General features: G+C 37.1%; 2 protein-coding genes, 1 non-coding gene and 1 pseudogene across 4 annotated transcripts; all 4 read left to right on the forward strand.

The window, feature by feature from the left end:
• The first annotated feature begins 77 nt into the window (after nucleotides 1-77).
• LOC126583522 (MYB-like transcription factor EOBII) lies at nucleotides 78-4,399 on the forward strand. Of its 2 annotated transcripts, none has more exons than XM_050247906.1 (4): nucleotides 78-314; nucleotides 436-565; nucleotides 3,091-3,436; nucleotides 3,944-4,399. In XM_050247906.1, exons 1-3 carry the CDS (start codon nucleotides 173-175, stop codon nucleotides 3,404-3,406), a joined length of 588 nt encoding a protein of 195 aa, XP_050103863.1. In that variant the 5' UTR covers nucleotides 78-172; the 3' UTR covers nucleotides 3,407-3,436; nucleotides 3,944-4,399. The 2 variants fall into 2 exon arrangements, with proteins under 2 accessions (XP_050103863.1, XP_050103864.1); XM_050247907.1 differs by having other exon boundaries at nucleotides 182-314; nucleotides 417-565.
• A 5,829-nt stretch (nucleotides 4,400-10,228) lies between these two features.
• On the forward strand, nucleotides 10,229-13,704 carry LOC126583523 (monodehydroascorbate reductase 4, peroxisomal-like; annotated as a pseudogene).
• A 1,075-nt stretch (nucleotides 13,705-14,779) lies between these two features.
• On the forward strand, nucleotides 14,780-14,851 carry TRNAP-UGG (transfer RNA proline (anticodon UGG)). The gene has a single exon. It is a non-coding gene; the product is annotated as a tRNA-Pro (tRNA).
• Nucleotides 14,852-15,007: 156 nt separating this feature from the next.
• Nucleotides 15,008-15,850, forward strand: LOC126583524 (50S ribosomal protein L12, chloroplastic-like). Its single transcript, XM_050247909.1, has one exon. The coding sequence runs from the start codon at nucleotides 15,098-15,100 to the stop codon at nucleotides 15,662-15,664; it is 567 nt and encodes a 188-aa protein (XP_050103866.1). The 5' UTR covers nucleotides 15,008-15,097; the 3' UTR covers nucleotides 15,665-15,850.
• Nucleotides 15,851-16,881: the final 1,031 nt, after the last annotated feature.

Below are 16,881 nucleotides of genomic sequence, written 5' to 3' on the forward strand. Positions count from 1 at the left end.
CTAGACTAATGCTGATTAACTCCAGTAATATTGCTGTGAAAAAATATTTTGCTCTCCCTCTATAAGAACCCCCAGCTACCCATTATCTCTTATTATCTTGCCTAACTGCCTCTCTCTCTCTCTCTCTCTCTCTCTCTCTCTCTCTCCAGAAACGCACAAACACTGAAATAAAATGGATAAAAATCCATTCAATAGTTCATCCCAGGATGTTGAAGTGAGAAAAGGGCCATGGACCATGGAAGAAGATTTGATTCTCATCAACTATATTGCAAATCATGGTGAAGGTGTATGGAACTCCCTAGCCAAAGCTGCTGGTAATTAATTAACATGTTTGATCCCTAGCTATATATGTATATATCAAACCCTAGCTAGAACAATTCAATAATTTAGAACTACATTATATAATATGTCACTAGGTGTATATTATGTTACTAGGTCTCAAACGTACTGGGAAGAGCTGCCGACTCCGGTGGCTGAATTATCTGCGGCCTGATGTTCGGAGAGGAAATATCACTCCTGAGGAACAACTTTTGATTATGGAACTGCATGCAAAGTGGGGTAACAGGTGATCATCACTTTCTATTTTTTTCACATATAAAACATTAAGGTAAGTGTATAAGTACGCTGATAATTTAACGACAAGGACAGGTATATACATATGATTTGATAAGTTGCGAGTCTTATGACCAACTATTCTACTTCTCCTCGTCACCTTCTTAATTTGGATGGCTAAGTAGCTAGGTTTCTTCTTTTTGGTTCATAGGGCTTTGATCACTTGTCAGCAGCCCTATTTGAATAGTTTTGAACCTAATCGAGAGAGAGAGAGGTAATTTTGTATGAAGTAGGTTTAATTGCTATTTTCCAACAAAATTTTGACAGCAAAAATCCTGAGAAAGATCTGTTTCTTTGTATTTAGGGCTACAAAACTCCCAATTCAATTCTTGTCCTTCATTTTGATTCTACATACATATTCTTCTATTACAGCAATTTCATCCATCCGGAAGATTGAAAAATCTTTGCTACATGTTTCAGCCTCAACCGTTCTTTTGTGTCTCCGTTATTTTTTTTTTTGGGGTAACATTAGAGAGTTTCAAATCCTAGATGTAACCTGCTCTTACTCATCACTAAGCATTGTCCCTCGATTTGTCATAGATGTGTTATAAGATATATGGATTTCTGGAGGCTTGTGATCGTATCCTTTAACTATTACCAATTAATACCAGATTGTTGGATCTGTGTCAAGGGCAACATCCTAATTATTGCTTACAGCCCTTTTTTATTCTCCATAATAATTTTAGATATCTCCAGGCCAGCTAATTTACTGAGAAGGACAAGTAATTGATCATATTTTTTTCTTTTATTTAAAAAAATTGAAATGTGGTACTTATCTATAATTGGTGTACCATCTTCAACAGTCGTTGGTTGAGTGGGTTTCCATGTATTGGAACCCACCAAATGAAGCTCTCCCACGTGTGTTGCAGGACAACTCTGTGTGGCATAGCTTCTCCTATATATATGTAATTCTCTTGTGTTGGATGGACCCATGAAATTGAATTTTTTTTTTGGGGGGGTGGGGGGGGCCTGGGGGTTGGGGGGGGGGGGCGTAAAAATAAACAAGTTTTTATTTTTTATTTTTTAAATTACGCTCTTATGACTTGTTCCATATCGAGATGAACTGAAATAAAAAAATCATAGTGATGAAATGTAAAAAATTATCGAGATAAATCATTGAGAGAAACCCTGTGGTGAGAATAGATGATGTAATGAGTAGAACAGTACGAGTAGGGTAGAAATTCAGAGTTTGAAACCCTCATTTGTGACTAAATTAAAGATTTGGAAACTGTTTGTTTACGTGGGAAGAAAAATACCTCAAACTAGATGTGGTGGTGGACTGGACTTGTGATATATATTGAGAGGCACTTTGGTGAAGTCCAACCAAAAAAGTATTTGGAGCAATAAAAACCTTCCATTCAAAGGTAAACCCCTGTCAGTTTCTCACATGCCAACCCTAGCTCTCATTCTGAAGAAAAGGACAAAACCTTTTACTTTGGTTGAAGCCGACGTGAACCATACTGTTTTGGATGCTTGTATTTTGTATCGAACTAATAATATACATGGAGGCAGCGCTCGCAACGAGAGCTTTCTGCTAAGAAATTAATCATAATTTAACTGCTAATCAAAGATTTAAAAATCTCAAATGATAGTTACTAATTCTAGGAACATGGTTAGGTAGGACACTAAATTATGATCAATATTAATGTGCGTTAAATGGAATGTACTATCTTGAAGAATTTTTCTCCTGCATTTAGCCCAGTTTTCTGCCAAATCAGGATAGTATTTTTCGACACCTTCACCTGATAAATATTCATGGACAAAAGGGCACCATATATACATATATATAAGTATGATATTATCCATTAGAAAGAATAATGGGATTGGTAATATCATTCAGAATACCTTAGATATATAAAAAGATTATGAGCTATCCCTTTCAAGCTCAAGGTATAAGTAATGGGGGTTTGAACATGGAAACTTGGAGATCGAATGAACTGGAGGAGTTTGTAAGATCTGTGTATATAATATGAATATACACGTATGGCAAGTAAATGTTTCTGTGTTTATGTAAATGACGAAGTTTCTGTGTCCTGGTCTGCCTTATATATAAATAAAAGGAGTCCAGCTCCTGCTCTGCCTAATATATAAATAAAAGAAGTCCAGCGGGCACTTGTAGGATTTTCAATCTCACCCATGGAACATGCATGACTTGGAATTTTTACCAATAGTTAATTGCAGATAAAGTTTTATTTTATACACACACACACACATATTCAGTTCCACACAAAGCACAACCATGGTCAAGTTGCAGGTATAATTTAGGGTTAGGGTTTATTGCTGTTAATTGGTTGTGTTTATAGCAGCTTTTCTCATGTTGTTCTAGTGAGTGTTATTTCTACTTAAGCTTAAGACAGCTTTTTTCTTCTGGGATTTTTTAGCTAGCAACTACTATACCAGTACAAGTACTTGTCCAATCATTTATTAACTTTGGCCCATTGCAATTTTTTTTTTTACTGTGTTTCTTGCAATACTCAGGTGGTCGAAAATCGCAAAACATCTACCGGGAAGGACTGATAACGAAATCAAGAACTATTGGAGGACTAGAATTCAAAAGCACATTAAGCAAGCTGAGAATATTACACCAGGACAAAGCTCTGAGGTCAATGATCAAGCAAGCACAAGTCAAGTGTCAATCTCTAACACTCTGGACACAATGGATATTTCCCACTCCGCACCAACACACCAAGCAAATATGGATGCTTATCCTCCTCCTTTGCCTGCTGATCAATCTAATGATAACTACTGGAGCATGGAGGATCTCTGGTCTATGCAACTGCTAAATGGAGAGTAATTAAACAACCGATTTCATATGAAAACTTAGGTTTGTCCATTTGAAAACTTAGTATATAAATACATAAATATATATGTATGTTTTTCTTAAATATATAAATATATATATAATATAAATATATGGTCTTTATATATAAGTAATTTTAATTAGTTTGTAATAGGAAATTAAACTTTTCAATTTTCTCCCTTATATGGCATAAACAAGAGTACCGGGATATACATATGTACATTATTCCCATGACATAAAAAAGTTCGACATTAACCATTTAAATTAGTTGCACGGAACGAGGTGAAAAAAAAGAGTACGACAATGGTTAATTGAGGGAGTAAATCTTACATATCAGTAGCTATTAAGTCACTAGTCATTGACGTCTTTTACTTACCTCATTATGTTTAGCGATTAGATGTCAAATTTTTTTTGTGGTATCGAGATTGAATATGGTTATTGAGATAGATGCTTATAAAACTTATATTGATTGTTCTTATATGTTAATAAGCTTCTCGATTTAGTTGAGTTGATCACACAACCTTTATTTAGGACGAGTTTGCACATGAAAATTGGAAGTGGTGATGCCCATGAAGATTCGAAGAAAAAACGATGAAGATACCCATGCCGTGATACAATTGATACAGCAAAAATGAACCGCTGGGAAATCGACACGTGGAAAGCTAATATAGCTATTCTTGTCAGATTTGGTCTCGGCTTTCCAGAGTTGTGCATGGCCATGCAAAACTGATGTTCGACGTGAACCTAACTTGCACCCACTGCAAGCAAGTTTTCACATGCTCCTTATTAAACTCCATATTTTATTTTCCCTTCAAATTAATACTCGTCTAATTTCTTATATTTTTATGGTATCTACTAGTCCAACAGGCTACCACATGGCAATTCTCATCACATATATATTTTATAATTAATATATCGTAATTAATCTGTTTTTATTTTGTTTTTTGTTGAAGAAATACAAAGTAATTAAACTGTTTGAGATATTAATTAGTATAAATAGTTTTAAATCTTGATTATAGTGTGCTTTCTTTATAATTTTCAAGATCTAAATAAATAATCTGGGCTCTGTAATTTTTTTGGTCAACATGGTTAGTTTTTATCATAATCATTTTCCTTTTTTTTTAATGATTTGATGACTTTGATTAAGGAACTATAAGCATGTTTATGTTCTATTCTTTTTTGGTTTTATCCACTTGGCATGACTTAAGGCGATTTTAACAGGTTTAGTTCGTTTTGGATATTTTGGTAGCTTTATATGATTAGTCAACGTACTTCTTCAAGGGAGATCGTATTAGTGCGATATTAGTTTAATCCATTTTTAATTAACAACTTTTATGTTTTATGCCTTACAATAACAGTTGAGTGATAAGAAACAAACAAAATTAGGTTGTCCTGGATAGCAGATCGGACGAGAATTTTAATCAACCCTAAACTTTAGCATCCAACCTTTATTGAAAGAAATAGCTCAGAAAAGAACCTCAAGGGACCATTTCGTCGACTTTGCATTGCCAAATATGGCAAAATATGATCGAGCACAGATCCTTGGTTGTTGCAAAAGGCAATAGGAAAAGCAACTTCGTCTCTCAGCCATTCGTTCTTTTCAGTCACATGTTTTATATGCTCAATTGAAATTGATCGCAAAGCACAAATGATAAAGATCACGTGGAAGATGGGAAAAATTCACATGTTGGGTCGGCCATGAATGTAGAAAAATTGTACATGGGTTCATGTTGATAACAAAATATCCTTGCTAGCTAAGTTCATGAAATCGTAATCTAGTTTTAGTTAATTAATTAACTAACGGGCCTTTTTGGGGTTCACTAGATCTTCTCTAATTCAATTAAAGTGCCATTAGTTTATCGGTGGCCTGCAAATTAAGGACCATGGTTCCAAAGTCAATGTACGAATTAATGGATTTGGATATTGATGAGCCAAATATCGACTACAATATTTGTTATTTGTGAATTATGGAGTGATTAAGGTGTTATGACACTCTAAAATATGTCATTCAAGTGAGAATTCTTGATAAATTTTTGTAAAGTAGTATGTAATAGGACAATTTTAGAGCGTCAACAGCTCCAATGTGAAATGGTAATGAAAATCAATGGTGCAGACAAGGGTTTTGGATGGCATGCTATTGAAAAATTATGTGATTCCATGATGACTACTAGTTGACAGGTTAGAGAGGGATGGTGAAGTTGCACACCCAAATTAAAATATAGCCGACAATATTTATGTTCCGTGAATTTTGGAGCTACGAAGTTGTTGTAAAACTCTACAACATGTCATGATGCACTCGTTCAAATGCAATTTCTCTCTAAATTTTTATAACATATTTTTGAAGTATCAACAACAGCACCAGTGTGAAATGGTAATAAAAGTCAGCGGTGCCGAAAAAGAATATAGATTTCATGCATTAGAAAAGTTATGTGATTCCATGATGATCACTAGTGAACATGCGAGGGAGGGATGATGAAGTTGCAAACCTCAATATAGACTACAATATTTGTGAATTGTGAATTATTGAGTAATTAAATTGTCATAATGGAGATGTTCAAGTGCAATTTCTCGCTAAATGGTAACAGAAGTAAAAAAGAACATAGATTTCATGCATTAGAAAAGTTATGTGATTCCATGATGATCACTAGTGAACATGCGAGGGAGGGATAATGAAGTTGCAAACCTCAATATAGACTACAATATTTGTGAATTGTGAATTATTGAGTAATTAAATTGTCATAATGGAGATGTTCAAGTGCAATTTCTCGCTAAATGGTAACAGAAGTCAGTGGTGCCGACAAAGAATATATATGTCATGCATTAGATAAGTTATGTGATTCCATGACGATCACTCGTGAAGATGTGAGGGATGGATGGTGACAAATCGTAGGAAATTGGATGAAAGCGAAAGTACTTGTTCATCAAGGAAGAAGGTCGACATTGAATACGTAATGAAAATATATGCAACCGAGATTTTTCCCAATTGGAGGTTAAACTTTCGTCTTCTATTAATTGCATATGCAACAACCAATCCTTCTATTTATTTCTTATATATCACATATCAGGAAAACTGGACTTACTAACATCTTTAAAACGTTATATTGTCGGATTATTAATCTGAACTATGACCATTAAGATTGTTCCAAAGCTTTGTCTTGGCAAATAAGTTGGCATATCAGTGGTTAAATTATAAAATCATGAAATTTTGATGGAAAACAATATTGTCTAAATTTACAGGCGAACAATATTATAGTTCACGCTTCTAATATATCGTAAAAAAAGTAGGGTTCAAATAAGTTAAATAACCATGTTAACTATTTTAGTCAATAGTTGATACCTTCGTCTTACTGTCCAATACCTTTTCAAATCGACTTAAAACTTAATTAAATCGACGTTTACCAAGACAATGGGACACCAACTAGAGGACCCATTAAAAACGTGATCCATGCTTGAAAGACTTTATTTAATTCCTCTCCTTTTATTTGTTTACTAGACTTTGTTTAATTCCTCTCCTTTTATTTATTTGTGTCTAGAGCAGTCGAATTTAGAAAATTCGAACAACTCAACTTAAATCATGCATTCTTCAGTAGCTCATCTCACCGGCTCACCTCACGAAAAAAAAATTTTTGAATGGTCATAATCTCTTTTTTCTTGAATGGCTCAAATTTGTTAGCCTGCCTACTTTGAACACAAAGATCCAAAGAGAATCTCAAACCCACCTTTTTCACTTTTTACAGACGTTTATTATTTTTATCTTTTGATTATTTTTATATTTCTCTCATTTTGAAGACTTGAAATTACCAAGAGAAAATATTGTGTTTAAAATTACTTATAATGTTTGTTCCAAAATATAAATATTTGGCCCACAAGATAGAGCTGGACTCTGGTTTGGAGCTACCAAATGGACAAGATATAAGGCCCATAGCTGAAGTTTGACAACAACTTGCTTTCTTGGAAGGTAGTTGGGCCAGGTTTATACCTCATACGAGGTTTCGAGTTTCGGCCCAAAGAAAAGTAATTACACTAAAGAAAATAACACTGTTCACCGGTATGCTACGAAAATAAGCGCTTTGAAGGGAAGGATGGTATGACCTGCTTCTGCTTTCTGCTGCCGGTGACTCGCAATTTTGAAAAGAAAAAAAAATGCAACTTCCTTCCTTTTTATCAAACACAATTCAGATCTCAATTTTTTTTTTAGGAAGGAAAACTAATGAAAGGAGTTTAAAAACTTTAAGTTTTAATCAAATTGACAAAAAGATGTTGTAAGTGAATAGTACCAAGAGTGACTTTTTAGAGTAAAAATATCATTTTCGTTAAAAATAAACAATATCGAAAGTGTTTCGTTAAAATTCCATTTTTTGTAAGCTGCTTTAAAAAAAAATCACCTTAACCCCAAACCAGTCCTATAAACCTTAAACTAGGATTCAAATCCTCACACTTTACATGAATGATGGCAATCAAAATTTTAAAAAAAAATTAGTATAAGTAAAATTTTTGTAAAGGCAAAGCATTATCTACTAAGAAGACATACTAGCCTTTGTAAAAGTAAGACATATCAATTATGGAATTGTTTGGATGTGCTTTTAAAATGGCTGAAAGAGTTTTTACATAAAATATTTTTGGGTACCAAAAGCACTTTAAGTGTTTTATGCAAGAAACACCAGTTATGTGCTTCTTCCAGAAGCACTTTAAGTGTTTTTTTTCCAGGATTTACTTGTATTTTTACTAAGGATTGGTACAAAAAACATTTCCACCAAAAGCGCTTTCAGTTATTTTAAAAGCACATCTAAATGAGCATTATATTTTCACCTCTTTATAACACATTGTAGAACCTAAAAACTACCAAGCCTACGTGGCGCTCATGCCAAGTAACTAATGAGCTAACTACGTCATTCGGTTGTGTGCGGGGCGTGCTAACTCGACGGCCAAGCTCGACCGGTGAGTAAAATGAGTTGATGTTGCGTTAGGCGTGCTACTGACTTCTTGATCTTGCGACTGTGGGCGAGGAAGGAACATGTCTCGGCCTTCGGATTCTAGAGCCTGAAGACAAGACTGCTAATTCTGCGAAGTTCAATATCAAATTCGGCTTTCAATGTGCCGAATGTAGTAACTTGTATCACCTCACTTTGCCGAGCAGGCTAATGAGATGACCTCTGCCAATAAGGATTCGAAAATCCTTCTCAACAGAGACTTGGATAGATAACCAATCGGCCTCGACGTAATGCTGTTTATCCAAACTGAAGGTGCTCCGTAATCGGCTGATTCTATGGCAACAGTGTTGTTTATCCAAATTGAAGATGTTCGCCGATTACCTTCACAATGCTGTTTATCCAAACTGAATATGTGTTGGCGAAAAAGAAAATAAAAATCTCAAGATGTTTGAGAGGTTTCGCGTAGAGCGAGGGTTTATGCATGGCAGTTTGTGTGTTGAGTTGAAGGTCTTTTGTTGTTGCACAACCACTCATATTTATAAAGATATGCATGCTTGACGTGGCTTGATAATTTTGTAGAGTTCCACTGCAACTCTAATTCGTGGAATTGAAATTGGTCCACATAAAAAACCAAGGCATATCCTTCAAACAAAGCCATGAGATTTGTTCCAAGACTTTTCAAACCTAATAAAAGTCCATGTAGGCTTATCACATCACAGTTCTAGCCCACCTAGGCTTCCTTCATCAAAAACCCATCAGTAGCCATGCTTTATATGATAATCAAAACACTATAAAAAAAGGGCTTAGCCTACTAGGTTCCTTGTGTCATCATTATCCAAGACCATTATTTTCCTTTATCCCATTATTCCACGTGGTTCTGCATGCAAATCCATTCAAATATGAAACTGTGTAACTGACTAGATATCAAGCTGCATGGCAAGCCTTCCATGACTCTTTGTACTGCCGATTAATTGTAAGGGGTTGGCAAGCAGTCAGTTGTACAATCTCCTTTAATTTCTCCACAACCTGATAAAACCCTTAATTATCTACAATAAAATCCTACGCGTATCTCTGCAAGTTTTAAGGATATTTTCAAGATAATTACTACGATTAAAATCAATAGTAATGCCAACAAAATTATCTTAACGGTCTAAAGCCATACCCATTTAACGGCCTTGATACCACGGACCGATGGTGTAAAATTGGGTCCAAACACACATACAATAATATGACATGTGAATTACGTTTATTGATATTTATAAAATTTTCTAAACACGTATAATATTGAAGAGATGGAGGAGAGGATAGGTTCAAAGAAGGGAACGTGTGGCGGAAACACTAACCTACCTAATCCACGATTCTGTTGGCTTCTCCGACTCTGACATAATTTCCAAATCCTCTCACTTCCATTCAACCTCTTCTTCCTCAATCTATTTCCAAAATTCCTAGTACCAACAAATTCTTATATTATCCACCCTAATCGTGTTTGTTTATCGTATATCGTGCTATCAGTTTTCGTCAATTACTATTCATATTTAATTTAAAATAAAAATATTTAAAATGATTTATGGTCGCACAATGTACAATGAATGAATATTGTTTAAGAATGATCTCATTCTTATCCACCACCACATGACATGATAGCCGTTTTACATTTGTCACCACATCAATCGCTGGCCTGACCTCATAAAAACAAAAGAAATATCATCACGATCAAATCGTTGGTCCCACAAATAATCCTCATTTAGAAAGATTTTTTAACGTGTTGAAATACAGCCTGCCACATCAAATATTATTATATAAATAATTAAATATTTAAAAATAATAATTTTGAACCACTTAAATTATAACACTTATTGTATCAAACCGTATTTCTGCTTATGGAAATTTTTTTCCATCCATCGGTATCCAGATGCAAATCCAATGAAGGGTAAATGGTAAAAGGAGGCAGCTCTCTCTCAATGATATCCTGTCTGACTTCACATTCAGCGTTTGTTCATCTTCCTCGGAGAGCATTTCTTCAAAGGAAAGCTCTCCCAACCAGAAAATCATAGAAATTAAATATCCATATAATTCAATCTCTTCTTCCACACTCCAGGAAAACAATAAAAAACAAAAAGAGGAGGGAGGGACAAGAGAGAAAATAAGGAGAGATGGGAAGGGCATTTGTTTATGTTATTCTGGGAGGAGGGGTGGCTGCTGGGTATGCAGCTCTTGAATTCACCAAGAGAGGCATCTCCCATGGTGAACTCTGCATCATTTCTGAAGAATCAGTGAGTTCTTTTTTCTTCATGCATATATATATATATATGTATGTATGTATGTGCAATTTGCAAGATTTAGTTTTGTGTTTTTATTTTATTTTGTATTTTATGATAAGACAGGAAAAGATACATGAATTCTTATATTATTTCAAATTCTAGGATTTGGGTTTGTATTGAAACATTGTTTAGCGTGTGAGGACGTGGAGAGTTGTCCTGCATCAGAAAGTTAAGCAAACTTTGCATTGCCAATTGGTTTTGGGATTGGAATTTTTTTTTAGCTGATTGGATTGAACAATGTAAACCGTTGGACCAACGATTACGAACCCCCTCACATAAGTGACATGGAATCGTATTGCTTTGCATAATTTTCGAAAACATGAGTGAAACACTTTGAGGGCGAGGCCTTGGGACAACGGAAAGGTTGCTCCTTTGTGACCAAAAGGTCACTGGTTCGAGTTGTGGAAATAGCCTGTTTGCAAAGCAAGGATAAGGCTGTCTACTATAGAGTATAGACGTTCCCCCAATCCTCGCAAAGCCTGGTTGGTTTGGAGTCGCCATTTTCATGAACCAACTTGTAACATAAGCGATCAATTCTGTGAAAGTAAATTCCATGATTCGGGAGATTCAACGGTTGCGATTATATCTTTTTCAGGTTCCACCTTATGAGAGACCTGCTTTAAGCAAAGGCTTTCTACTTCCAGAAGGTATATAATGTTTCTATATCACAGACATTAGACATCAATGTTTGGCTGCCGTATTAGAGACATGCCTTCAGCAAATGCTTTCTCATCATTGATGTTAGTTACTTCCCACATATCTCTTTCTGAAATTCTGCATTGAATTAATTCTTGCAAATTGTGTTCATGTGCAGCGCCTGCACGCCTTCCATCGTTTCATACTTGTGTTGGTGCTAATGAGGAAAGGTTAACTCCAGAGTGGTATAAGGAGCATGGTATGCATCTATGACGTCTTGCTTCTTTAACTTTATATGCTAACAGGAATCATAGGGGGTGGTATTTTTTTGTTTGTGCTTTCCGTAATCACTTTTGGTAAAAACCGTGGTGCTTTAACTGAAATATAATTGTTATCTTCTTCTTTATAGGGATCGAATTAGTTATCGGAACTCAAGTGAAGTCTGTTGATGTGAGACGCAAGACACTACTGACAGGATCTGGAGAGACTATAAGTTACAAAGTTCTCATCATTGCAACAGGGGCTCGGGTATTGAAACTGATCTTATTTTACTTTTTGCTTTTCTTGCTGTGTATGTTCTGTCATTGCTAAAAGAAGTATAACGGAAAATTTTAAATACAATATAAGCAATATTGATGTACCGCGAATTCAAGTAAACGAGTAACAAAACCTGATTGAGGAGTTAAAATGTTGTTGTAGACCTGTAAAGTGCTAATTACCTTTTCTACAGCTGTGTTAATGTGGTTGCATCGGACATTATTTTCAGACTATAGAACGCTGTTAGTTTAAGGGGCATTTCCGAAGTAAAGGATGCTAAGGAAAATTCACTTTCTCCATTTAATGGATATGTGTTTGTGTGTCGAAAATAGGCACTGAAGCTGGAAGAATTTGGAGTCAAGGGATCAGATTCTGGAAATGTGTGTTATTTACGAGATTTGGCTGATGCCAATAGACTTGTAGACTTGATGGAATCTTCGTCTGGCGGGAATGCTATTGTCATTGGTGGTGGCTACATTGGAATGGAGTGTGCTGCATCATTAGTGATCAATAGGATGAATGTAACGATGGTTTTTCCAGAAGAACATTGCAGTAAGTACTTTTATTCTCTGATGCAGACCAAACGTTGTTGCATCTTTTATCTGTGTTGGGGCCTGGGGGGCATCTGTTCGATTTGTGGTGAGAGAGTTCTTGTAAGCAAATGGATCAATGCTTTTGTTTTTTGCAGTGGCCCGATTATTCACACCCAAGATCGCAAGTTTTTATGAAGAATTTTACAAATCCAAAGGAGTGAAGTTTGTTTAAGGAACCATTTTGTCCTTGTTTGACATTGCCTCGAACAGGAAGGTAGATGTTAAATTCTTCTGGAATAACATGAACTTTGAGTGGTTATTGAGTTGCTTTCGTCAAAACAAATTCTGTACTTTCTTAAATCGAGAAAACATTGGTTCCATGGTTATACGTATACATTTTCTTTGAATTTGACGCGATTGAGATGCTAAATTTTTCTGCTCAATTCTTGTACAGGTGACTGCTGTTAATCTTAGAGATGGAAGTAGTCTTCCTGCAGACGTGGTTGTTGTGGGAATAGGAATCCGTCCAAACAAGAGCCTGTTTGAAGGTCAACTAACGCTGGAGAAAGGTGGGATCAAAGTGAATGGAAAGATGCAGTCAAGTAATAGCTCAGTCTATGCAGTGGGAGATGTTGCCACATTTCCAGTAAAAGTATTTGGTGAGTCCCGAAGGCTTGAACACGTTGACTCAGCAAGAAAATCCGCAAGGCACGCTGTTACTGCAATTATGGAACGAAACCAAGTTGATGAATTCGACTATCTACCATTCTTTTACTCGAGAATCTTCACCCTGTCTTGGCAGTTTTACGGGGACAATGCAGGAGATGTAGTCCATTTCGGAGACTTCTCAGGAGGCACATTCGGGGCTTATTGGGTAAGAAAGGGTCAACTTGTCGGGTCTTTTCTCGAAGGCGGAACCAAGGAAGAGTATGAAGCTATAGCCAAGGCCACCAGGCAGAAGCCAGAAGTTGAGGACCTAGCCGAGTTGGAAAGGCAAGGTTTGGGTTTCGCATTGACAGTTAGCCAGAAACCACAGCCATCATCACCACCCCATGATGTTACAAGTTCTGGCATCGTTCAGGAGAGGCCAATGTACGCTTTTCATGCAACTGTCGGCGTTGTTGTGGCTGCATCGATAGCAGCGCTCGCGTATTGGTACGGAAGGAAGCGCCGGAGGTGGTGAGCAGATGTTTGGGGGCTGTACCATAACCGTGTTGTTGTGTGGTATTGATAGGTGTAAGTGATTGGGAGGTGCTTCAAATATTTGATCATATATATTGAGGAAGCAAAACTGTAGTTGAAAATAATGAATGAAATACAAAGAATTATATGCATACCTGTACCAAAATCTCTGGAATATGGGCTTTGGGCTTGAAACTATTAAGTTGGGCTGCCATATCAAATATCTGGATAGTTGATGTGGGCTTTAGTTGGACTGCCATATCAAATATCTGGAAAGGTAATGTGGGAAGAGATTTCTCTGCGTACGCAGAATACGGGACGGAAGGAGTCAGAGGCGGATTTCGTTAATTTATGAACAAGATCTATATAGACACATAGACCCATGGATCCATAACAATTGATAATTGAATCCAATTTTTCCCATTATTTTCGTATCTGTAATAGTGCGAAAAGAAGGCTCGACTCCAAGTTGTTCAAGAATAGTGGCGTTGAGTTTCACAATTGAATTGGATTCAGTTGGATGGTACCAACAAAATCGAGCGCTAAGGCCTATTTCTTATTGAATTAACCGAATGAATGTAGGACAAATATTTGAATGCTCGCTCGGGTTAGCCAGGGGGGGGTCTGCATTATCTTGGCCATATCAAATATATGGAAAGGTAATGTGGGGAGAGATTTCTCACTGTGCGCACAATACGGGGCAGAATGAGTCAGAGGTAAATAGAGATTTTGCACATTTTCGTTAATCCATGAACATGATCTGTATAGACACATAGACCCATGGATCCATAACAGTTGACAATTGAATCCAATTTTTCTCATTTTTTTTTTCATATTTGTGAGAGTACGAAAAGAAGGCCTGACTCCAAGTTGTTTAAGAATAGTGGCGTTGAGTTTCACAACTGAATTGGATTTAGTTGGATGGAACCAACGAAATCGAGCGCTAAGGCCTATTTCTTATTGAATTAACCGAATGGATGTAGGACATATATTTGAATGCTTGCTCGGGTTAGCAGGGGTCTGCATTATCTTGTCCATTTATGGCAATGTCATTCTTATGTGTGGCTCAACCAGGAAGGATTTATAAGAAGACCAAATGTCATTACACAACTAGAGAAATATATTTAAAAAAAAAAAAAAGTTCCTCCAATTGTATGATGACATGTGCTGGCCTGTCTAAATACATGGTTTAAACTAATAATAAATTCATAAAATTAAGTACACGGAGGGCATTTGGTCTAGTGGTATGATTCTCGCTTTGGGTGCAAGAGGTCCCGAGTTCGATTCTCGGAATGCCCCCTGTCTGTGACCTTTCTGTTTTTTTTTCCTATTCACATACCTTTTGTACCCCTGAAAAACGACGGAACTACTGTGCAATTTGAAGGAAAATTATCACAATTCACAAGGGTAAAATCGTCAACCAAAGGAAACCACCAGCTACAATATCACCCATGGACATTTTCGTTCCACAATTCCTTATCCTATCTTCTTCCCACTCTCCATTTCTCTCTCCCTCTCTCTCTCAGACCTCGAAAATCCACAACAATGGCTGCCACTCTCTCCACACTCACATTGGGCACTCCCTCCTACCCCGCCGCAACCTCCGCCTCCTCCTTCCCCTCCCACTCCCCCAAACCCACCCTCCAATTCCCCTTCAACCCCCAAAACCCTACCCTCACCCACCGCGCCACCCACATACGCCCCCTCGCCGCCGTCGGAGCCCCGGAAAAGATCGAGAAACTCGGCACCGACATCTCCAGCCTCACCCTCGAGGAGGCCCGCATCCTCGTCGACTACCTCCAGGACAAGCTCGGTGTCTCCGCCGCGGCTCTTGCCCCAGCCGCCGCGGTGGCTGTGGCGCCAGGAGCGGCCGAAGGCCCCGCCGTCGTGGAGGAGAAGACGGAGTTCGATGTCGTCATCGAGGACGTGCCGAGCAACGCGAGAATCGCGGTGATTAAGGCGGTGAGGGCGTTGACGAGCCTGGCGCTGAAGGAGGCGAAGGAGTTGATTGAGGGCTTGCCGAAGAAGTTCCGGGAAGGAATTTCGAAAGACGAGGCGGAGGAGGCGAAGAAGCAGCTGGAAGCCGCCGGGGCGAAGATTAACATTGTTTAATCATGAATTAGCGCTTAATTAATCCGGTTTGGGGATTTTAGCAAATGAGCTTTGTTTTTGTGTACTTTTTATTTGGAATTGTAGGTGTTTAGCGATATGTCATTGCTCTCTTGCTTCAATTTTCTCAATGCAGTTGGAATTGTAATTTTAAGGTGAAGAATATATTTGATTGCTTTGCTTTTTGTAGTTTGATTTGTCATAGAAATTCAAATGTTATTTGTAGATTTCAATAAGGCGTCGATGTGTGTCTTCATTAACATGTTATCTACTAATGTTATGACCGGTATATCGATGATGTTGATGTTTGTTAGTATAAAAAACAAGATAATATGTGCCTTCATGAACATGTTACTTCAATACTTGGGTGCATGTCATACATTAGTCCATCGTAAAGTTTTCGTAAAATTAGTACTTGGTTATGTTGGGTGAGCTCTAGTGCATTGGAAAGAATGTTCTTTTGTGATCAAAATGTCACATAACAAAGATGGGACTGCGTACGATAGACGTTCCTCCCGATACCTCCAAAGTAAAAAGTCTTTTGACTTGGATCGCCCTAGTGCTTGATTATGTTGTTTGATTGTTTAGCTAGTGGAGCTAGAAGTGTACTTTGCTTGGCTTAGAGATGGTAAATTTGGGCACTTCTTATCACTTAGCAACGTTAATCTAGCTTTTTTGTTTAGTCCAATTTCCATCATATGCGTTTGGGTGGTGCACATTATTTCCTCATCCCTTTCATTGCTTCATGTACAAGTAGGAAGAGATCAACCTGCCCAAAAAGCCCATATTCTATTCTGTCTTTGGTATCGACATGTCGATAATTGCTTTGTCATTTTCTTGGGTTGAATCTGTGCGAGTTCATCCTAAAGAAAGCAAAGCGAACCCCTTCCAGTTCGAGACAAAAACTATGAGCAAAATTCTCCTTTGACTCGATAAAAGTACATTTGAAATTAGGAACCGTATATTCTTTTAAACTTTCAAGGTGGGAGAATGAATAAATTCTTAGACGAATGAATTACGTTTGTCTTTTCTATCATATGAAATGTATCTATACTTATATTATGACACGTGAAATAGAAAAAAATGTTCCGAGTTGAAAATTCTCTCTAAGAAAAGTCTCAAAACCTGTTACACCATAAAACAACGTCGTTGTAACCAGATGTTGGCTGGGATCACCAATCAGTAATTCAGGATCGCCTTTACGAGGGGATATAATGGCT

Source organism: Malus sylvestris, chromosome 9, assembly GCF_916048215.2.
Source record: "Malus sylvestris chromosome 9, drMalSylv7.2, whole genome shotgun sequence".
Taxonomy (NCBI): domain Eukaryota; kingdom Viridiplantae; phylum Streptophyta; class Magnoliopsida; order Rosales; family Rosaceae; genus Malus; species Malus sylvestris.